The 24567-nt window shown below is 41.5% G+C and overlaps 1 protein-coding gene across 3 annotated transcripts in view; it reads left to right on the forward strand.

The window, feature by feature from the left end:
* LSAMP (limbic system associated membrane protein) overlaps positions 1–24567 on the forward strand; it is a 446642-nt gene that overhangs the window by 380676 nt on the left and 41399 nt on the right. For all 3 annotated transcript variants that reach the window (XM_053386082.1, XM_053386083.1, XM_053386084.1), the window contains exon 4: positions 21105–21239. In XM_053386082.1, the coding sequence (XP_053242057.1) occupies positions 21105–21239 (135 nt within the window). The remainder of the gene's footprint in view (positions 1–21104; positions 21240–24567) is intronic.

A 24567-nucleotide genomic window follows, 5' to 3' on the forward strand; every position in this document is an offset into this window, starting at 1 on the left:
GCCAAAACAGATTAGCACATGAGTGCAGTGGAACTGCAAACAGGTCAGCGAGAGGCAGTTAGAGAGCCCCCCTCTGTGATCCTATCTGTCTCAAGCCTCCTGGCAGTCACGCTCTCCTCCCAGCCCCTCAGTGAGAACCAGGGCTTGTACACAGCAGAAGCCTAGAGGGAGAAAATTAAGAGGAAAGTGTGGGGAGTCTGACAGGGATGTACAGAAAAGCTAGGAAGGTAGGTTCCCTGCTGTGCAAATATGTATTTTTCAGAGCTGCATGTCTGCTGATGTCTGCTTACTTCCCCCTTCCCCCTCCCCGCTCTAAATAATCAATCTACAAGCTGTCAAACAATTTTGTGGGGTGGATCATACTTAATACAGAAGTGTCCTAGTATCAGATCTCTCCCTTCCACCCTATTCCCAATTAAAAAGCAGGTAATGGCAATGGCAGCAATTTCTTACTTGGAGAGGTATCACTAACAAAATATTTGCACTGATACCAAACTACACAGTGCACATTAAACTACACATTACAGTGGTACCTCGGGTTACGAACTTAATTCATTCCGGAGGTCCATTCTTAACCCGAAACCATTCTTAACCTGAGGCGTGCTTTCGCTAATGGGGCCTCCTGCTACCGCCATGCCACCAGCGCACAATTTCCGTTTTCATTCTGGGGCAAAGTTCTCAACCTGAGGTACTACTTCCGGGTTAGCGGAGTTTGTAACCCGAAGTGTTTGTAACCCAAGGTACCACTGTACATACATACAGTGGTACCTCGGGTTAAGAACTTAAATCGTTCTGGAGGTCTGTTCTTAACCTGAAACTGTTCTTAACCTGAGGTACCACTTTAGCTAATGGGGCCTCCTGCTGCCACCGTGCCGCCGCCGTGCAATTTCTGTTCTCATCCTGAAGCAAAGTTCTTAACCCGAGGTACTATTTCTGGGTTAGCGGAGTCTGTAACCTGAAGCATCTGTAACCTGAAGCGTCTGTAACCCGAGGTACCACTGTATTACAAATGCATATTTGTATCTCTATGTTCTTTTTAGTACTTAAAAGTAAGTGTCTGGGGCTGATTTGAATTGGGACCACAGCACATGGGGAGAGGTTATATCCTTCTCTTCCCCATGACAATGACAAAAAAATCTGCCCCATGTGCAAAACAGTGTAAAAAGGAAAAAAATCTCATTGGCATTAATGGGTACTACTATTTTCTTAGCTATCTGGCATGCAGTGACTTTTTTTTTTTTTTTGGCATTGCAATGGAGGAACAGAAGGATTAAGCCTCCTGCCCCCATAAACTGCAATCCCTAGCAGGCTTTGTGAATTCTCCTTTAACTGAAAACAGCAACAACATACAGAGTAGCCATCTATGCATTTAACATAATATATAGTTTGGCCCTTAGTGGCTAAGCATCAAGACATCACTCTTGTCACCAGCCTATAGGTCTACAGTGAGACATTTTTCTGTCTGCAGATTAAATTGCTAATGGTCACAGTGTAGGAACCAAAGATCTATTTCTTTCTGTATCCTCACATTACCATAGCACAAATATCTGTCAGCTGAACCTGCTTTTGGTGAGATTATGTGTTGGTGACAGCTCAGTTATGTTTATCCAGAAGCAAGTCGCATATTAGTAGTGCAATGGGAATTATTTCCCTATGGTTAGGATTGCAGCCTAACAACCCAGCTCTTTCTTATTCAGAAGCAACTGAAATAAAAATACAAAACACCACACTGAAGCAGAGAAGTCTGTGACCAGATGACCTATATGCCTGCTCACTTTGCTAACAAAGTGCTAACTGTTAATGGACAACTTCTCCCTTCGCATGGCTCTTTATCTTTTAACTTGACTTGGTCTGTACAGTCCTTTAGACAGAGGTCTGACCTCTGTAAAGAAGGGCACAAGGCCACCCTAGTTTTCTGCCTGGAAGCCATGACATTTGCAACCAAATGCATTTTGCAAAGGAACACTAATGGTACAAGCCAGTGCAGTTACTTGAAAATAAGTGCAGTTGAAACCAATGAAGCAAGTAAACATAGTTATGTTCTGGCTAAGTGTGCTTAAGACTGGAGCCATGCAGCCCGATTCTGTGCATGTTTTCTCAGAAGTAAGTCCCACTGAGTTCAATGATAAGTTCCCTATGCACATTTTCCTGTGTGTGAGCTGCACTGAGCTCAATAGGACACTTGCACATAAATATGTATAGAATTGTTGTTCATGTTGTATTTTCCTAGCTGATTGGGATGCAAAGCCCTTATAATCATTCCCTCTGTTTTCAAGTTCAGATGTGAAGGGTAGGCCCTTATGTGGCCGAAACAGCATTGACACAAAAGAAGGGGAACTGTGTGAGAGGGGAAATGAAAGAAAGCATAACAGTGTGGGGCATGGCTGACTGATTGACTGGAGCAACAGACAAGAGCACTCTGTGCTGCAACATTTTCTTGCCGTTCCCACATATCTATGTATGTCTGTTTATCACTGGCACTCTTTCTGTAGACTTTTTCCTTGTTCTCATGCAGCCTTCTTTCTTCATATTTTTCCTCCTCCCCACCACACACACACACACACCATATGCCTTTTAGGTTGTTGTTGTTTTTTATTAGCCCTCTGTTTCTCTACCTTTCTTAATCTTTTTTTGTTGTTGTTATTTTCCTTTCCCTCCTTCCAGTTTCCTGGTCTTTTCCACGCTCTTATCTTCCTCACTCACTCTTTCCCCTGACTCGCTGCAGGAGCAAGACTGCATTTGCTAAAAATTGCCTGAGAAACTAGTCTACAAAGCAGAGTGGAAAGATACAATCTGTTGGTAAATTTTTGCCATTTTTAATGTATATAATGCCTCTTGCTCCACCTCTCCTGAAACTGCAAGCTGCTGAGATTTATGGCAGAAAATCGCACCAGGATATTGGCATAACCTCTAAGCCAGAAAGTTGTTTTTAATCAAACCCAGCATCCTATTTGGATTTTGGACTCAGAAGCACAAGGCCAGCAGTTTTGACAGCAACTTGGAAATAAGAAATTAAGTGATTGGGGGAAGGGCATTTTTTATAGTTATTTTGGTGTTTGATGAACAGTCAGGAGTACTAATTTTGCTCTCACTTCACTTGCCCATTTTTTAAAGCTATTTAAGAACGTTAGCCTTGCACTTTTTGCTGGCTTGTGAAGGACACAATTCTGGCTACTGCAACTTCATGGGGACATTTATCCCCACTGAAGAGCAAAGCTCTTGGCCTGTGTAACCTGCCTTACACATAGTAAGTAGTGATGCCACCTAAATAAGAATGCCATCAGTTCATCCTCTGGCTCCCCTATTGCAACAGAAGTTCAAGAATGGTATATACATAGTCAGTTTGTAACAATCTGAAGGAGGATTCTCCTTATGGATGCTCCCTAGAAATCAGCAATAGTGATGCACACCAACAATGTCCATTTGGTCAGTGGTCTGCCTATTAGCAAGTAGATTTAGAAGGCCCTCTGAGTTGCTAAACTGCATGTGAAGGAGATCGGGCCTTAAACTGTAAAAGAGAAAAGATGTTAGGCCTCAAGACGCAACCACCCTGTGCCAGATAGAAGCCTTGCCTTACACAAAAGCCCTATCATTTTTCACCCTTTTGACTTCTCTGGGATATTTACATATACATCTAAACTTGACTTTGAAAAATATGCATAACAGGGTGCATACAGTGGTACCTTGAGTTACAAATGCCTCGGGTTTCAAACGCTTCAAGTTACAAACTCCGCTAATCTGGAAGAGTTACCTTGAGTTGAGAACTTTGCCCCAGGATGAGAAAGGAAATTGTGTGCCAGCAGCGCAGCAGCAGCAAGGGGCCCCATTAGCGAAAGCACACCTCTAGTTAAGAACAGTTTCAAATTAAGAATGGACCTCCGGAACGAATTAAGTTCATAACTTAGAGGTACCACTGTACAGATATAGAGAGATCTCTCTCTCTCTCTCTCTCTCTCTCTTTTTTTAGATAATATTTATTCAGAATTTTGAAGATTACAAAGAGAAAAAGAGAAAAAGTAAAAAAGACAGAAAAAGTACAATCATTTTTTAAAAAGAGGAAAAAAAACAAAAAAACAGATTAAACCTTTACATAACTTTCTTCCTTTACTTATTTCCTTGACCTCCTCACACCTCCCATTTTTGTATTCTAATTCAAATTGTTATTTCAGCAAATCCTTCCAACCTTGTTTTTATCTTAATAATTTGATTTAATATATTGTAGTTTTGCGTTCACTCTTTCGTCAATTCATTTTTACTTAATCCTTTATATCATTTCTACCAAAGCCATATAATTTTCTTTTTCCAACATCTTTCTAACAATCCTTAATTTTACAATATTTTTAAAGATATACTTTAAATTTTTTCCACTCTTCTTCCACCGACTCTTCTTCTTGGTCCCGGATTCTGCCAGTCATCTCAGCCAATTCCATGTATTCCATCACTTTCGTCTGCCATTCTTCCCGGGTGGGTAGATCTTATGTCTTCCAATACTTTGCAATGAGTATTCTTGCTGCTGTTGTGGCATACATAAAGAAAGTTCTTTCCTCCCTTCGCACCAATTGGCCGACCATGCCCAGGAGAAAGGCCTCTGGTTTCTTCAGGAAAGTATATTTAAATACTTTTTTCATTTCATTATAGATCATCTCCCAGAAAGCCTTAATCCTTGGGCATGTCCACCAAAGGTGGAAGAATGTACCTTCATTTTCTTTACATTTCCAACATTTATTATCGGGCAAATGATAGATTTTTGCAAGCTTGGCTGGTGTCATGTACCACCTATATATCATTTTCATATTCTCTCTTAAGGCATTACATGCCGTAAATTTCAAACCTGTGGTCCATAACTTTTCCCAGTCAGCCATCATAATGTCATGTCCAACATCTTGTGCCCATTTAATCATAGCAGATTTAACCATTTCATCTTGTGTATTCCATTTCAACAGCAAGTTATACATTCTTGATAAATTCTTAGTTTTAGGATCTAACAATTCTGTTTCCAATACTGATTTTTCCACCTGAAAACCAATTTTCTTGTCCAGATTTTAAACCTCCCTTATTTGATAATAGTGAAGCCAGTCTCGTATTTTATTTTTTAAACTGTTGAAGCTCTGCAATTTAAATTTATCTCCCTCTTGTTCCAAAATTTCCCAATATTTCGGCCATTTGGCCTCCATATTGAGTTTTTCAGAGCCTTAGCCTCCATTGGTGACAGCCACCTTGGCGTTTTACTTTCAAGCAAGTCCTTATATCTCATCCAGACATTAAACAGTGCTTTCCTGACAATATGGTTTTTAAAGGCTTTATGTGCTTTAACCTTGTCATACCACAAGTATGCATGCCATCCAAAAACATTATTAAAACCTTCTAAATCCAAAATGTCCGTGTTTTCAAGAAGCAGCCAATCTTTCAGCCAGCAAAATGCGGCTGATTCATAATAGAGTTTAAGGTCTGGCAGGGCAAATCCACCTCTTTCTTTAGCATCAGTTAAAATCTTAAATTTTATTTGAGGTTTCTTGCCCTGCCAGACAAATCTAGAAATATCTCTCTGCCATTTCTTCAAACAGTCCATCTTGTCCAAAATTTGCAATGTTTGAAACAAAAACAACATCCTAGGCAATACATTCATCTTTATCGCAGCAATTCGGCCCAACAGTGATAACTTCAGTTTTGACCATATTTCTAAATCCTTTTTCACTTCCATCCAACATTTTTCATAGTTATCTTTAAATAAATTCACATTTTTAGCAGTCATATGGACCCCTAGATATTTCACTTTCTTAACCAATGTTAATCCTGTCTCCTTCTGAAACCTCTCTTTCTCAATTACTGTTAAATTTTTCTCTAACACCTTAGTTTTCAGCTTGTTCAGCTTAAATCCCGCAACTTGACCAAATTCTTGAATTAACTGCAATACTCTTTTGGTACTGGATTCTGGCTCCTGTAATGTCAAAACTAAATCATCGGCAAAAGCTTTCAGTTTATACTGTTTAGATCTCAAACACATACAATGTTGACTTCAAAGTTAACCCATAGCCATTATCCCAATGGCATCATCCATGTCCATATGTGTCCTGTCTCTATGAATGAGCAATAGAAGGGCAACATTGCAAATATGTCATTGAAAATGATAGTGGAAAGGTGAATGAGGGGGGAAAGAAAAGTAGGAAAATTGTTAAATTTCTTTTTTTCCCCCTCAGCTCAAAAGTAGTGGTTTTCCCCCAAGGTAGTGTTATTTGTCTAGTTGTACCAGCAGACAAGAAAGTCCTGAATGCACACTGCCTTTATTGTGCCATGCTATCCACCATGAAAGATGGCAAAGGGCAAAGATGTATGTCACTCCAGCCCAGGCAGCTAGTGATGAGCTGAAGCTCTGAAGCATGAGGATTTACAGCCTTTGTCATTATTCACTGTCCGAGATAACATATTGATAGATGATTCATTTAATCATATAAACTACAAGGACCTTTGTCCAAGATCATCAGAGAAACAAGTGAGTGTATCAGCCCTACAAATTGAGGCATACTCAGCAGGATCCATCACAGTCAGAGTTGGGAATCTTACATGTATGTTTGTGTGTGGGAGAGCGTGTTGTATCTTGTGGGGTAGGGGTGGGCAGAAGAGTGATCAGGGTTACCTGTATGTGCACTAGGGAGAGTACTGAGACCCAATACATGTATGTATGCTGGAATGAAAGAAGGCTGGCAGAAGAGTCTGCAAGAACTGTCTATCTTTGAGACTCTTCTGCTGTATTTGCTTGGAATCTATCAAAATCCCTTGGGCTTCAGTTTCCAATCTTCAAAAGAAAATGGTCTTCCAAGTGAATACAAATGGAAGAGTGCTTAAGATCCACAGTGCTATCCATGGTTTTAAAACAATAGTACAGTTAGCGGGGGACCAAGAATGGGCAATGGGCATTTTCAATTGGTTTTCAATGCTATTTTCCAAGAAGTTATACTAGTGATGTCTTTTTTACCTTATTGCTACCATTTAAATACTGTGGTTTCCCCCTGAAATTCTTTACCTTGCCTTGCCTTGTATGCTACATCATATATAAGTGACTGGTAAAATTAAACAGTGCTATATAAAGCAGTTTGGAATAAAACAGTGGTATAAAAAATGAAGCATGTAAATAGAAGTATAACATACTCTATACTATGCATATTAATATGTATTTTTCTTCTAGGTGATATAGTTGCCACCTTTAGCTGGGACTAGGGATTTAAGAAGGATTTTTTTGCCCTCCCATCCTGTATTTCTCACACACAGCACTGTTTCCATTCTTCTGCAGTTTGTCTTCCCTCCAAACCCAAGATATTTATCTTGCTTTCCTCTGTGGCAAATTGACATACATTAGGTAATAACATTATTATTATGTTATTCTACTCTGTTCATTTCAACACAAAGGAAACGCAATGCAAATGGGAGAAAAAGCAAATCTGTTGCATATCATTTGTGGATTGAAAGCCACAACAATAGTGACTGCTGGCTGTATTTGCTGGATTGATTTCTGTACCAGACATGGGCTGAACAAGCCAACATCAGCAATTACCCTCCCCATTTCCATTACTGACAGAATTGTCTGACCTCCCTACCAGGGACACACCTTTTAAGTGACGAGGGAGGCAAGAAATTTGTGAAGATGCTGCCTCCTGTCTCCTCTCTGGTCCTATCAGCCATCCCCTTCTGTGGCTCCCAGGGTGAAGGTGTGGCCCAGTGAGAGTCCCAAGGGCAAGGCAGAGGGCTTCATTCAGCTCCTGGTTCTCCACCTTTGGCATGAAAGGTGTGAATATAAAGCTCTCATTCTTTGCATATATTAGTCACCCCCTTTCACACACCTGGTCTGCCTCGCTGTTTTATCAACTGCCATTAGAGCCCGGCCCTTTCCCCATTCATGCACAGATTCCATTTACTATTCTCAAGCAAACCACTACAAGCAAGGGTCCCAGAAGTGAACTGTGTCTCACAAAGGCTTTATGGGACCTTCCACAGAATCTCACACAGCAATTAGAAGGGTAGTTTAAATGCATTTTTAAAACCCTCCTTCCACGCCCACTGGCAGCATGTTTGTTGTCTGTATTTGAGAAGCAGGGACGGGCAGAGAAGCCTGGTAAAAGACAGGCTTTAAAATGAAGTGACTTGTCAAGTGTGTGACTGTGGCAGGGATCTAGAAGGCAGTAAATTTAGCAGCTTTCTCTTCCACTGACAGCCTGTCATGTGCTTGAAACGTAAATAGTGGTGGAGACAAATCGCTGCTGTTTTCCTATTAAGCTTTGGCCCACTGGCCTGCTGGCCTCCTGGCAGCATTTCCACCCACCTTCCTGGCGCGCCTCATTTCGGGGACTGATGTGGGGCCCTCCCATAAGCTCTGGAACAGGAAAGGAGAGAATTATGGTTTCAGTTATTAAGTGTCCTTGGTGTTCTAGTACTGTTAGTCACATGAAGGAATAGTCTCCTTTTCTGATGTACCTGAATCACATCATGTGAATAACCTGGAGAAGGGGGGGGGGGGGAGAGGAGCCTACATTTTTCTCCCCAATCCCCATCTGGCCCCAATCTCTATTCAGTTTGCAAATAAGGGTCATACAAAATACAGGAGATCTGTGGTTAGGATCTCTCTCCCCCTCTCTCTCTCGGCTCCTCCAGACAAGCTGTTTATTGAGCATTTGAATGCACAAAGCTTATGTGGATGTCCAGTTTTTGCTGAGCAATTGTTCTGATTTTGTTTGCCTAAGCTGAAGGACAAGATGTATCGTCCTTCCAACCAAGCTTGCAATTGAATCTTTGCTGATGGGACAGCATCCCGAATTGCACCTGAGAGCAGCAGGCTAGCTTTTAGGGACACAGGAGCCAACCACATATTCCATACAACTCTGTTGCTGAACATCTTGCCACTGCCTCACACTGCCCAATAGCAGGGCCAGCCCTGCCACAACTACACTACTTGACATGCATATGCATGTAACAAAAGTCTGGTGAGAATGAGACTTTTTTTGAGTGGAGAAGCAGCTGGAAGACAGGCATTTTTAATCACATTAACAAAGCATGAATAGTTATTTTAATTCTTATAGGTTAAGTCTATAGATGTTTGTATTAGACTTAAACAAAAGGAATTTGTTTCCTACTGAACCTAGCTACTGCAGGTCTAAATTTCACTCCACCTCCTCTTCTTCAGAAATTTCTACATTCAGCCATATTCTTTTTCTCTTCTTTTCCCAGTGGAAAATGAAGCCATTCTAGGGATGAAGATGACATCCTTCTCTGTTGCTGCGCTTTGTGTTCCCAGCACATTCATTCAACTGCATCTCTTGTAGCATTACAAAATTCTCACAAGGACTATGCAACCAAGTCACTTTAATACAATCCACGGCTCCCTTAGGTATGGCAGAGCAAAGGCACAACAGCAAATTCTGCAACTCTCATGAGTACACCCTGACAAAGTTCCTAACAAAATCCCAACTCCCAGAGTTTCAAGAAGAATAGTGCCTAAAACTTAAGTCCTTTTAACCGTTCTTCTGGGATGGCACTGCTTTGTGTATTCAACAACACTGATAAGTGGTGCATGGCAGAACAGGGTGCTTATCTGCTCACTAGAGACACATGGGTCCCTCTAGCACAACTTCTTTTCTGTCAGTCTTTGGAATCACTTATTTGATTTATTTTCTCTGCTTCATTCCTCTTTGCTTTATCTCTTTCTGGACTCCCCTGCCCCCACTGTTCCGTTTTATCTCTTTCCCTCTCTTTCTCCCATTCATTTCTCTTAATCAGCCTTCTAGTCTGCTCTGCATCACCTTTCACTTTACAATTTTCTTCTCTCACACTTCTGTTTTTCTCTTGAATACTCCAATATTTTCTATGGATTCATTTCTTCTGTGCTTTGCCAATCGCTCTGTTCTTCCACGTCATCTTGGGCCTGCAGACTTTTTTTTATACACCAAAACATGCATATCAACTAGGGGAATGGCCAAATGATGGAGCCCAGCAGCACCAAATCCACAGTTCTCTTTTTGTACTGTTAGATCAGATATTATGCCACCAGAGCAGAAATGTAAAAAAGGTCAGTGTCCAAAGACTCCCCTGTGTGCAATCTTATAATCCCAACTCCTCGCACTATGTTGTTGATCACTCCCTTGCTTTGCCCATCCCTTGAAAAATTCTGCCAGTGACAGTGGAAGGACAAATTGTCTGGTCTGCAGTAAGGCAGTTTCGTATCTCTCCATGGGCAGAAACAATCCAAAGTCCACTGTTATGTACTGAGTTGAATAGGATCCAAACTGCAGCAGTCTGATTGGTCCTAGAACAATAGGATTCAGAATGCAGCAGTCTGATTGGTCCTAGAACAATGCAGCAGTATGATTGGTTGGCAGGAACCACCCAATCATGCTCCAGATATAAGTGAATCCACAACCTGATTGGCTTACAGTAGAATTCCAGAATTAGCCAATCATGTGCAGCCCATTGTGTAAATAATGTATATAAAGCAGATACTTTGAGGGGACTTTCATTCATTCCTCCTCACCACTATGAGCTGAATAAAGAGCATGAAATCACTTTGCGACTCTGAGTATATTTCATCCACAATGCATGTTTGAGCCAAACGAACTCCATAAGTTATGATAACATCCATTCAGCTACATGCCCAAATATTTGCAGCTCTGGGGGTGGCATAATTTAACCCTGTGATTTTTACCATTTATACCATTATTTGCAGATGGTATAAACTAAAGTCTGAATACAGATCTTAAGTGGTTTCAAATTTATTTTATAAACTTATCATTGTGCTCAGTTAACTGACCTGGATTTATAAAGACCTTTTTTAAAAAATTAAAAAACAAAACAAAACTGGGTTGCTGTGCCCAAAACCAAGGAGCTTAACTAAAATCTGGGAATCAACAGTTGTTAAGAAACCTTTCAAGCATATCACTGTCACTAGGGACTGCAGCAGGTCTTCAACCCATTCTTTATGCTCCCTTCTACTCCATATTCCCTTTGCTATGGTGCATGGATATGGTTCAGCAAGAGCGAACATTTTGTTCCCAGAGTCATTGGAGAATACGAAGGCTGGCTGGTTGTTCTGCTTTAATTGCCTTTCAAATGCTTGCACGGCAAGCAATATACCCTTGTCCCCCAAGCAACTCTTAGGCTCCATTATGCTGTTGTGCTGAACATAGTCAGTAACAAACCAATTGATTTCCTCTGTCTGTCTTCCCTCCTGCAAAAGAGTACTGCCACCCCACACCCTTTTTCCTCCTTCTTTCTGAATGGTGGTTATACCAAGACAAGAAGCAGAGGATCTTAATAAAACAACTGAGAAATCGATCTGCACCACTCAGCACCACTTGGTCAATGCGAACTCTTAGGCATGGATGACAGCATCAGAATTTTTATCTGAGAACTGTGCATTATTCTCCTTTTTAAAGCTAAGGATTTCCCAGGTCATCAAATAATACTTCATCTGGGCTGTCTTTGAATGACCTCAAAGTCTTGGATTTTATGATAACTCTTTTAGTGGTAGAGTGCAAAATATCAACTCTGCACATGGATATAATTTTGGCGTTGTAAAAACTTCCAGTCACGTTTCTTGTATATACTTGGACAACGATTCACAAATGACAAAACAAATATTCCTAGGTGAAAGCATTAAAGGTGAGTCAAAAGGGTCAGAGTATCAATGAGGGTTCATAAGTATGTCTCTATCTTTGCACATAGTATGTCTATATCTACTCAATATGTGCTCCAGAGTGTGTGCTCTTTTGTCCATTGAACCTTGGGAAGTGGGCTTTCAATACAAGGCTGCAGGAGAAATATATCAGCTGTGAGAGCTGTGGTTATTTTCTGCCCAGAAGATGTGCATGGAAAAGACATAAACTGGAAAGAACACTAGCAAGTCCAGCTAGAGGGAGTAAGGTGGGAGCGATGGGCCTAGACTATAAGCTCTGAAGCATCACAGCTAATGCTGTGGACTAAAGCTGGCTTGCCAGCCCATAAATGGGAGCCTTCAAAGAACCAGCCAGAGCCAGACCTCTTTGCCACTCTGCTCATTGCTGGGTTATGCATAAGGATGAGATGTCTAAAACCGTTGGTGGCATATAGCTCGCTTACGCAGAATGCACTCAGCTGTGTCTTATTGCTTTGACAGAACAATTGTTAACACAGCAATTTTTACCCTGTCTGCTTTTGTGCCTAGAGCACTTGATGCTTCTTTGAAACCTGGGACTATTATTCTTTGATTCATTTATTGGGATTTTGTAGCCCGCTCTACCTTCTGAACGAACAGAATAGGTAGCTTCCATTTCCAGTATAAATAATATACAAAGATATATTTTGCTGCCTACACATACAGCAAAAGCATAAACTGTTTTCGAGTGTTGAGTGCACAAAGCATACTCTACAAGTGCAAAGGGCTAGGGGAGCCCTGATGCTGTCTGCTGTCTCCAGCATCACATAGCTTCCTTAGCCCTGCCCTCAAGGTCCATGCATTGAGATTGGATGTGAGCCAATTGGGTGCCTGTGCACATAGACCTTGGTGCAAATAGGCTGCCACTTGAACCAAATCCCTCAAGGGTGCTGACTGTGGATACTGACCTGCAACTAAACGTAACAACTAGGGGAATGTGAGTTGCATGATATCTGGAGTGAGGCCAGCAGTGTGTCCTTGTGGACCCTTATACTCATGGAAAATCATTAAGGTGTAAAGAAAGCAAGAGAGACGTGGTCATTTGGCTGTCGGGCAACGCTTTCTAGCCACAACCTGGTAGTGCTCCTCTTGTATATCTCCTAAAGCAGGAATGCAACAGCACTGATGCAGTTTTAACCATCTCATGCTCAGTCTCCCAAGCTTCCTTCTTTTTTCAGCTCCATATCCCTACCACTCTCCATCTCTCTTCATTTCTGGCTTGCCTGATCCTCCTTGCGTTTCCTGCCTCCCCAGTCATTCTTGTTTTCCATTTTCAGCGTTGCCTGTTGCCTTCCAGCACGTCCAACCCTTTTACTCATTTACCATCTGCCACTCTCTACTGATCTTTGGATGTGTGTGTGTGTAATTTAAAACAAGTCTCTTCAACTAAGGGACAGATAAAAATGCCAAGCTCCTGGAAATCTGTGGTGGGTGAAGAAGAAAAGACTGATAAACAGAGGCTTCAAAGTTGTAAATAGGAGGGGGAGAAAATCCCCAGCTGGAGGTAAAACAAGAAAATGATGCCAAAGGCTCCCTTCGCTATCTTTGTTTTTCTGAAGCACAGTCCTGGGGAACGCAAGGTGGTGAGCTGGGGAAAGAGCTAGGTGAGCTAGACCTCAGACTAAACATGAAAAGTGCGGAAAGAACAAAACAAAACAAAAAAGGACCCTCCATACAGCACTGGAAGCTGCCACAGAAAACTTCAAATGGCATCTTTTGATTGGCACTCTTTTCATCCCTTTGCATCTTGTTTTAAGCGGAGGGTGCCCAACACGGTCCCACGGCCCCTTCTGCTCTCCACTCCACACATCTACAAAAGGGTGTTTGAAGAAAACAAACAAAGCAGCAGGAATCCTGCTATTTCCCCCACCCCATACATAAACATATACGTAGGTGAGTCTGAATTTTATCTTTGTGTAAATACGCAACAAGGAGAAGAAACAACAAAAAACAAAGAAACATATGTGGGTGGGTGTCAGAGAGAGAGATGCAAGGGTGTGTGTGTGTGTGTGTGTGTGTGTGTGTGTGTAAGAGAAGGATGGCAAGGAATTTTGTGCTCGTCTCCTCAACAGAATACATCAGTGAAGTGAACATGAAATGTCTGCTTCTGTCTGTAGTTGATTCTCTTACCTTTAGCTGCCAATAAGGATGCTACCAATAGATTGCTGTTCTGGTAAAAGTCCTGTTCTTCAGTTCAGGCTTATGGAAGTGCTTTGATGACAAGCTATGTATACTTAGAACTTTGAAAGATTGATACCCTATAAGGAGTAGCATGGTAGTTAAAGAACATAGATGTCCTATTTTTCATTACTGGACAGATGTTCTAGGTATATGTATAACAGACTCAGGGGATTCTCACATTTGGATCCCCATGCTTCCACCCAAACCTTTGCTGCCTTATTAGAAGAAAAATCCTATGCCTGAAAGCTTGGAGTGGGTGTTTTCCTGATTTGAAAATGCCTATGAAAAATTACAGATGTAAGAAGTGACCCACTGAAGGAAAATACAAGAGAGTGTGAAAAATGTGAATACAGCATTAAAATTGTATATGCATGCTAGGGTAAAACAATTTGTGATGCTGTGAATAATGTAAACCTTTCTGTATTTGTATTTGTATTTGTGGTTAGGGATATATTTAGGAATGGTTCTTCAAAACAAAAGGTTAAGTATTGTATATATCTTCATGTGCTTCTGTGAAGACACCTAAGTGTACCTGCAAGTTCTCACAAGAAACGTAGTGCATAGTGCACATATTTAAGCTCCAGGGGGTCATGTACGGAGAGCAGCTTTCGAGCTCCATGGCTGGACATCGGAACCCACAGCCAGAAATGCAGCAAGAGTCTCTGGGAAAAGGCAGGTGCCTAATATTTCAGTTGGCCCATGGTGCTTACTCTTCTGTTCCTTCTGGTGTGGTTGGTGATGGACTGGTTGAGACTGAAGCCCATTGCCTAAAGTTAAGGCCATATGGATTTCCTTACAAACTGACCTATGGGACATTGCTGAACTGCAATTCCCCTCGTGGGCCATGCTTGCTGGGGTTGATGGTGGGAATTGTAGCTTAGCAGCATCCAGGGACCAAAGGTTTCCCACACCTGCTCCTGAGCAACATGTTTTTTATTGACCATGGAGAACCCTCCTTTCCTATATTCTATTAGACAGTAGGAAGATATGGCATGAGTATGGCTTGGCTGGGCAACACCTAAGGGAGGGCATGCAAACCATCAATCTAGGAGTCTCTGAAGGGTATATTCCCCAAGGTAAAGAGGGTGGGCAAAGTGGTATATAACTTGGATTTATGAGATGTCACTAAGAAAAGGTCAGTTCTGTAAAGGTCAACTGTATTTATATGCTGGCTAGCCTTGCCTTAGGAAAGTGGTGAAGAAACACCCATCACTTGGGATATATATAAAGCTAAACTAAGAAAACATTTGGAGAATACACAGTGGGGAGCCATCTGAAGCTATAACAGTGGAGAATGCCAGCAAGCGGGTGGTATTCCCAACTTGCTTATGAAATGGTGCAAACACAGAGACTTGCTCTGGAAAGTGTCCAAAATGTCCACCTTCCTCCAGCTCCCTTTGCTGCAGTAAGATAGATAGCAACAAACAAACACCCTGCTGTTTCTCTTCTTCCCTCCCCCCCCCAAGAGCTTGACAATTTAATGCCTCCCTGCAGACAGACTCTGTTCTTCTTACTATTCATTTCCGTCTTCCTCAAAGATAGCCTCCAACCTCTTTGAGACATTTAGATTGGAGCTAGCAAGACCCACATTCTCTGTTTGGTGAACTGAATTGGTGCAAATAGCGCTCAATCTCGACAAAGAGGTCCTGTTAAAATACCCAGCTGTGTCAGTTTTGTTTTGTATTAGTATGATACAGCATCACAATTCAATGAATTTAAAAATAAAAATAGTTTGCTTTAAGGGCCCACAGCTGAAGAAAGACAGGCTTAAATATGAGTTGCATTTCATAGCTGTTATACAGTATATGGATCAAACTGTCATCCTGTGAACAAACGCAGTTTAGCTAAAAATACAGCAGCATTTTGCTGTTCATCTCTCCCTGTGTCCTTCTTCCTCTTTCTTTTTCTATCAGAGTTTTCTAAGGAACAGGGTGCTGTTTTAAATTGTAAGCATGTACAGCTCCAGGCACACTGCACGAGTGATAGAAATATACCAGCGCAGCAAATATAGCAACAGTCGCTGACACTCAAGGAATAAGGCCACAAAAGTCTTAGCAGGGCTACTAGAAATAGTACATAGTTTAGGGAACAGCTGTTATCACAAACCCCAAGCATCACTGTGCTACAGAAAACACTTAAGACTCCTACTGGATTTTAATACATTGAAGAATAATTGGGAAAACATTCACCCATGTTTATTTACACACATATCTGTTTAGAACCATTACCAAAGGAGCAAGGATTTTGCTGTACATATTATGGCACCATTGAGGTCTTCCCCTGATGACTATGAAGTCTGTGAAGGGGACACACACACAGTCCCCTTAGTCATGAAGTGGTGAGATGCACATCCTTTTCTCCATTGAAAAGTACAGAGAGTTGAAGGGGAAAGTTGGAAGCCTGACATTCTTTCCCACTTCCTCTTTCCAGCTTCAGATTAATTCCACTAGATCTGACTTTTAAATAGAGCCCTTGGGAAAGCGAAGTGTGTTCTTTCTCTCTCAGAGGAGGGGAAGAGAAAGAGAATTAACCAGAGTGGGCGTTGCCAGGGTACCTGCTCAAACCTCAAACTGAACCCATGGATCTGAAAAGTTGATGACCCCGCATGAAGCACATACTTTAAAACATAGGGGCCAACTCCTAGGAGTTGAGGTCCCTTCACCCAACCCCCATAAAGCATTTGAGGGGATTGCTCCCCCCAGTTTATGGGCATTGCCATTCAAATTGCGTGAGTGTGCCATGTCTTGTGATCAAATATGCAGATCACCCATGTGTTGGAGATGTAAAAAAGAGAAAGGGTCCTATCTACAGATGTGGTGGAATTGTACAGAATAATATATACAAGGAACTCAAAAGACTACTTAAACTTATTTTTAAAAAAAGATCAGAAATTTTCCTCCTAAGCATGCTGCCAAAGGAACTTGGAAAATCAAAAAGACTATTGACCATGTATGGGATAACAGCTGCCAGAATATTAGTGGCAAGAAACTGGAAGAGTCAATCAATACCCAGTATAGTGGATTGGCAGAAACTAATGGTAGAATACCTGCAGCTATCAAAGATGACAGGAAGAGTTAGAGGTCAGACAAAACAGAGAGTCTATAAGGAATAGACAATATATAAAGAATACTTTAAAAATTATGGTGTAAACAGAAATCTCCTGGCAGAATTAGACTGATCCTTGAAATTCATAAAAGGTAACGAAGGTATAATGAAAAATCACAAGAAACAGGTAACTATGTGGTATAATGTACATAACAGATAAAGTACAATGAGAATACTTGGAAGTCTTTTTAAATGTTCGCAGCACTTTTTATTTCTAATTGTGTGAATAATCATTGTAATAACAAAATACTTAATGTTGAGAAATTTCATAATTACGTATGTTTTTTCTCTTCTTTTTTCCTTGATTTTTATACACTTGTCCTTTTCTTGCATTTTTCTTTTCTTTCTTTCTTATGTTGTAAGCTTGTAATGGCAAATACTGTATGGATGTATTCATTTTAACTCAGTAAAGATTGACATAAAAAAACAAAAACAACAAAGCTTCCTTCATCTAAAGAAATCTAAATCCAGTAGCCCTGATTCTGGAATTTCTCAGCCCTCAGGTAAATAGGGAATACATAGCAATATAAAAGGAAGGGAGCTTTGGGCGTTAAAAAAAATGGTGGGGGGAGAGTCAGCACTGCATCCCCTTGTCTCAGTTATTTTGAAAACTGGGCCAGCATATCAGGTGCCCTATGTCTGTTCCTATCTGCATGTCCATCTCAGCATGCAGAGCAAAGAGGCACCTGTTCATAGTCCAAGAGCCCATACTGAGAAAATTACATTGGAAGGAACAGATTATGTGGCTATTTAAATGTCTTAGGGTGTGAAATCTCCAAAAAGTGCCAGCCTTACCAGCACCTGCTGGGGTATTAAATGAGTAGCATCCTACTCTGGGGGCCCATATTTATCTCTGAGAGCATAGGCTCTCTCAAGGTTCAAAACAAGCTCTTCTCCCTTCAAAGACACTCTGATTTGTCTACCTCACATGGAACGCCTTTTTCATTACTTCTCCAACAACACATTTTTGAATGGTAACTGAATAATTCCCAGATTATGCTAAGAAGGTTTACTTTGTCTCCAATGAAAGCACTCTGCCACCACAAAGCGGCCATGGGATCCAGGTGTCTGTTGTTCTTTATATCAGTCTTGGCAGATTTTGGAATTGAATGCCCATGTTTATCCAACCCTAGTCTGGAAGAAGATCAGTGAATGTGGATCAAGACCCTTCCAAATGCAGAAGTGTTTCTGCCCAGTTTTGGCTGTCTCTGCCCAGTGACAAAAATGGAAAATATGCTTTAGCTGAGAGTGTTTTGTTTGGGACATTTATTCTTGTTACTGCTAACTCTTAAAAAAAATATCTGCCCAATGTTCTGGTCAAAGTTTCATCTGTTCTCTTTATAAACAAAAAACAAAAAAACCCAAGCAAAGAAATTTCAACCAGGGTCTTGCCTACATGCTCTGTTGCACTCAGCTAAAGAGAGCTGGCTAATGTACTTTGTACTCTATATCACAGGAAACCCATGCCAATACTGTAAAATGAATGGAAGGTTCAGAGACATTGGGGCCACTGTAGGGAATCCAAAGGGAACAGAAGCTTCTAAGGATAGGTCTTGCTGATATTGCCATTCAGTTGACAGTCATTGGAAAGGAAGCAAATGAACCTCTGTTTTTCGCTTGCTTGTTTGCATGCATGCATGCATGCTTGCTTGTTTTGGATATATTCACATCTGGACCATAGATAAAGATCTCAAGTCTTACTGAAATGCTTCTATGAAGAAAAATGACGGCAGATTCAGAACAAACAAAAGTACTTTTTCACACATATCATAATGAAACTATAGCATTAAACTCAACCATAGAATGTGATTATGGCCACTAATTTAGATGGGTTTAAAAGGGAATTTAAAAACGTGTATTTTCTCTCAAAACATGCATTTTAATTAGTGCTGGGCCAAATATTTCCTTCTCCCTTGCTTTTGTGAGGCCATTTGTGATTACTTCTGGTGGTAAGCAAATTCTGTGAATTTCCCAAGGGGGAGCTTGCTTTTAGCAATGAGGGCTTCCCCAAAGACAGGAATAATATTTGATGGCTTGGTGAAAACTTTAAAAAGTGGATTGGTTTAACATTAAGATTACATGGCCCAAGTTTTCTCACTTTTTTCACACACAAAAGCTTTGCCACCTTTTCAAACAGTGGTTATGGGGCCCTCAAAGTAGCCCTTGCTTTAGATTTTGGTACATCTTCACTGTTAAAGAGAGTACCGTTGGGCAACTGGTTGTGTGAAATTTGAGGGGAATCGTTTTTGTCTCATAGGGGTGTAAAAGTATTGAAAAAGAGAAACAGCAGCTGTTTTTGGTCCCTTAGGATAGGAGTGACATTGCATGCATTAGCACCCTTTACATACGTATTTGCTTCTGTGTCCTGTAAAGCCTGGTTAACTTGTATATTGGCAAATAAACACAAACATCACCCATCCTCTATAAAGGAAACAGAGAAGAGGGAGTGAAAAACATCATCATGTGTGCATATATTTGAAGCCACTGCCAGACTGGCTCACTTCAGTACCCAAATACCTTCTACATGAGCTGGCAAGTCAACCCAATTTTCTTCAGGAGTTCAACTTGAGTCTCTAATTACTGGACGTGAACCTATTTCCCAAAACTCCTTATTTTACAGATAGAATCATAGAGTTGGAAGAGACCACAAGGGCCATCGAGTCCAACCCCCTGCCAAGCAGGAAACACCACCAGAGCACTCCTGGCATATGGTTGTCAAGCCTCTGCTTAAAGACCTCCAAAGACGGAGACTCCACCACACTCCTTGGCAGCAAATTCCACTGTCGAACAGCTCTTACTGTCAGGAAGTTCTTCCTAATGTTTAGGTGGAATCTTCTTTCTTGTAGTTTGGATCCATTGCTCAGTGTCCGCTTCTCTGGAGCAGCAGAAAACAACCTTTCTCCCTCCTCTATGTGACATCCTTTTATATATTTGAACATGGCTATCATATCACCCCTTAACCTCCTCTTCTCCAGGCTAAACATGCCCAGCTCCCTTAGCCGTTCCTCATAAGGCATCGTTTCCAGGCCTTTGACCATTTTGGTTGCCCTCCTCTGGACACGTTCCAGTTTGTCAGTGTCCTTCTTGAACTGTGGTGCCCAGAACTGGACACAGTACTCCAGGTGAGGTCTGACCAGAGCAGAATACAGTGGCACTATTACTTCCCTTGATCTAGATGTTATACTCCTATTGATGCAGCCCAGAATTGCATTGGCTTTTTTAGCTGCCGCATCACACTGTTGGCTCATGTCAAGTTTGTGGTCAACCAAGACTCCTAGATCCCTTTCACATGTACTGCTCTCAAGCCAGGTGTCACCCATCTTGTATTTGTGCCTCTCATTTTTTTTGCCCAAGTGCAATACTTTACATTTTTCCCTGTTAAAATTCATCTTGTTTGTTTTGGCCCAGTTCTCTAATCTGTCAAGGTCGTTTTGAAGTGTGATCCTGTCCTCTGGGGTGTTATCCACCCCTCCCAGTTTGGTGTCATCTGCAAATTTGATCAGGATGCCCTTGAGTCCATCATCCAAGTCTTTGATAAAGATGTTGAATAAGACCGGGCCCAAGACAGAACCCTGTGGCACCCCACTAGTCACTCTTCTCCAGGATGAAGAGGAACCATTGATGAGCACCCTTTGGGTTCGGTCAGTCAGCCAGTTACAAATCCACTGAGTGGTAGCATAGTCAAGACCGCATTTTACCAGCTTCTTTACAAGAATATCATGGGGCACCTTGTCAAATGCCTTGCTGAAATCAAGGTAGGCTACATCCTCTGCGTTCCCTTCATCTACCAGGCTTGTAAGTCTGTCAAAAAACGAGATCAGGTTAGTCTGACATGACTTATTTTTCAGAAATCCATGCTGACTATTGGTGATCACAGCATTCCTTTCTAGGTGCTCACAGACTGTTTGCTTAATGATCTGCTCCAGAATCTTCCCTGGTATTGATGTCAGACTGACTGGGCGGTAATTATTTGGGTCCTCTCTTTTCCCCTTTTTGAAAATAGGGACAACCTCCTCCAGTCTGCCGGGACTTCGCCAGGACTTCTTTTTTGTATGAAAGATCTTTCTTTCATACAAAAAATAATAATCCTATTCCATTCAATGCCCTCTTAAGTAATTGAATTATGTATTTTGTCTCCTCTCAGGCAGGGAATTTGAAGGTGAGGAAGAGTTCCTGGAGATTCTGGGGATTACCCGGGAACAGTCGGGCAAGTATGAGTGCAAAGCTGCAAATGAGGTGTCTACAGCAGATGTCAAGCAAGTCCGAGTCACTGTGAATTGTGAGTATCTTTATTACCAGATTGGGGTATGGAAAGCAACACTTTACTTCACCACATTGTCATGTTGATAACAAGAAGGAAAGTTTGCCTTACCTGACTGAAAATAATTCTTTTAACTTTTGTGGGCTGCTGAGCTATCAATATCCGTTACTTTAGCCCAGGGTTGGCCCAAGACATTTTGGTACCTGAGGTGAACCACAAAATGGTGCCCCTACACCCTACCAGGCAAGAAGGGTTGAGTGAAGATCTAAGTCAGGAACAAAGGAAGAAGGAAGGTTGACATCAGGATCTGCTGCCTCTGTGGACCCTTCTGCCTGAGGCTGTTGCCTCACCTTGCCTCATGGGTGGGCCAGCCATGCTTCACCCTCTACTTTATGGTTATCCATGAGGCAGAGGAAATAGCAAGGAGTGATATTATCTTCCATCCTGGGATGGACCATAATCCCCAGATTCCCAGCTTTAGCTTTCATTTAAAAAAAAAAAAAAGGTTAAGATTCTGACAAATGTCCAGGCACTATTCTTCTTGGTTCTTTGTGAGGAACTGGCCTGCTCCCCACTTTGAGTGTTTAAAATTATCCTTTGCACTCCGAAAGAATTGCTGTCAATACTTCCCATCTGAAGAATGTAAAACTGTACTTCTCTTTTTCCTTTTCAGTAAGATTTATTTATTTATTTAGGAACACATTTCAAAAAAAAGGAGTATCAAAAAGCAAGAACAGGATAGAACAGTACTACAAAGGGAAAGGAAAACTCACTGTTTAATAGACCTTTAGTATATCATGTGGGAGGTTGTGTAACAAAGTAAAGCAGTCTAAGGAGAAGCTCACTTTCTATTGAGAAATCTGGATGTGTAAACTATGTAGCCGAATCATAGGCCTAAAAAATATGCAGGTATATTTGATTGGAATAATACACAAATTACTCAGCCTATGCATACTACACAAATTACTCAACCTATACAAAATCATGGATAACCATGGAATGCAGTGAAGTAGCTTCTGTCATACATCCTAACACAATCTGGATCTTTGTCTACATGAGATTTGTGCTAGTTCACAGTAGAAGAAGTAGAAGAAGAAGAAGAGTTTGGATTTGATATCCCGCTTTATCACTACCCAAAGGAGTCTCAAAGCGGCTAACATTCTCCTTTCCCTTCCTCCCCCACAACAAACGCTCTGTGAGGTGTGGGGCTAAGAGACTTCAAAGAAGTGTGACTAGCCCAAGGTCACCCAGCAGCTGCATGTGGAGGAGCGGGGAATCAAACCCAGTTCACCAGATTACAAGTCTACCGCTCTTAACCACTACACCACACTAGCACAGTACAAACAGTGGTGGACTTTGGGCTTTAAAATTTCAGCGGGGCCTTGTTCAACACCAAAATTCAGCATCCCCCACCTCTCACCTTCCGTTGCTTGTCATTGTTGTGCCGTCCTCGGTAGTGCCCTCTTGGCTCAGTGCCCAGTGCAGGAAACCTGGTCCCAGTCCCCTAAATCTTGCTTTGCTGCAATTCTTTACAAGCTTACTAAGGAGAACATTCACCAAGGCTCAGTAGGGTTCATTTCCAGGTAAATGGATATAGGATTGTAGCCTAAGGCTGCAATTCTAAACACACACTAGAGATGGGCACAGCACTGAGCACAGTAAGATTTACTTCTGAGTAGACTTGTCTAGGATCGCACTGCCAGTCATACTTGTGCGATATAATAATCACTATTATTTTCACATATAGAGAAGCACTAGTTCTCTGACATTAAAGGGGAATGGAGAGGGTGCAAAAAAAGACCTGACAGTAAGTAACTGTAAAATGTGAAATGCTGTAATTACTATCTTCTGAGTGACCACATCTGTATGCAAATGTGTGCCACGTTTCTTTATTATTTTCTCCTAATGGCCTTTGTTTGCCATGTTTTCTGAGATGAAGTGCCCTTTCTTATTAAATAGCATCATTCTAATGAGATCATTATTTAAAAGCCTATCCTACATGTAGGCATGAGATATTTACCCTTCCGTTGTGGGATAGATAAAAGCAGCAGGGAATACAGCTTGTTTCCAAGATCAAAACTCCTGGCTTCCATTATATTATCATAACAAAGGGAGCAGCCTAACTCAACTCTTTCTTAAGTTTTCCTCAACTTGATAGACATAAAAACAAAAGAAGAGCCCTTCTAGATCAGAGCAGAGCCCCATCTCATCCAGCATTCTGTTCCTACAGGAGCCAACGAGAAGCCTATGGGAAGCTCACAAGCAGGAGTAGGAGTAACTTGCCCAGAGGCCAACAATGCTGGGTTGGATTGCCACTGTCCTTTGAGTAAATAATTTTAATATAAAGCATATTTGCATAAATTTGCAAAGGAGTAAACCATAGCAACGAGTAAACCAGGACGCAGGTGTAACTGTGGGTTAAACCACAGAGCCTAGGACTTGCTGATCAGAAGGTCGGCAGTTCGAATCCCCGCGATGGGGTGAGCTCCCGTTGCTCTGTCCCTGCTCCTGCCAACCTAGCAATTCGAAAGCACGTCAAAGTGCAAGTAGATAAATAGGTACCGCTCCGGCAGGAAGGTAAACGGCATTTCCATGTGCTGCTCTGGTTCGCCAGAAGCGGCTTAGTCATGCTGGCCACATGACCTGGAAGCTGTATGCCGGCTCCCTCGGCCAATAAAGCGAGATGAGCGCCGCAACCCCAGAGTAGGTCACGACTGGACCTAATGACCAGGGGTCCCTTTACCTTTACCTAAACCATAGCAAAAAACAAACAAACACCTGCTTTGTTTTCAGACGATGTGGATGCATCATCTTAGAAGAAGCATTTCCTCATGCATAAAGGAAATGGTTCTTTTGAGATGCGGCTCAAAATGTGCAGATATAAATATTAGGGGTGTGCACTGGCCACAAGATCAAAATTCAGCACTTTGGAAAACAGCCTGCCTCAGTCCACAGACTGCCTTATTTGGCTTGGGGATTGTCTGCCTTTTCCTCATTCCTTCCCCTCCAAATACACTGTTAGAAAATAATAATAAAAATTAAGCCTTAAAAATTGCCCTTCCGACAGAGGTGAATGAGATTTGTAGCCATAGCAGCTGCTCTAGGGTGCATAAAACCTGGAAAATTGCAAACAGATTGGTACAGAAACATTTGTCAGGGGCACTTTTAAACTTTGCATTTTTAAAAAAAGAAAAAGAAATAAAATGTCTATATTGTTTTTATTTGGGGGAAGAATTGGATTATATTTGTAAGGAAGTCCGCTCCTTCTAAAAGCATGATGGATGGATAATTGCAGTAGCCATTAAGGTTTGTGAGTCTACTTTGTTTCCTCACCCGCACTCATGAC

This window comes from Podarcis raffonei, chromosome 4 (genome assembly GCF_027172205.1).
Source record: "Podarcis raffonei isolate rPodRaf1 chromosome 4, rPodRaf1.pri, whole genome shotgun sequence".
NCBI lineage: Eukaryota > Metazoa > Chordata > Lepidosauria > Squamata > Lacertidae > Podarcis > Podarcis raffonei.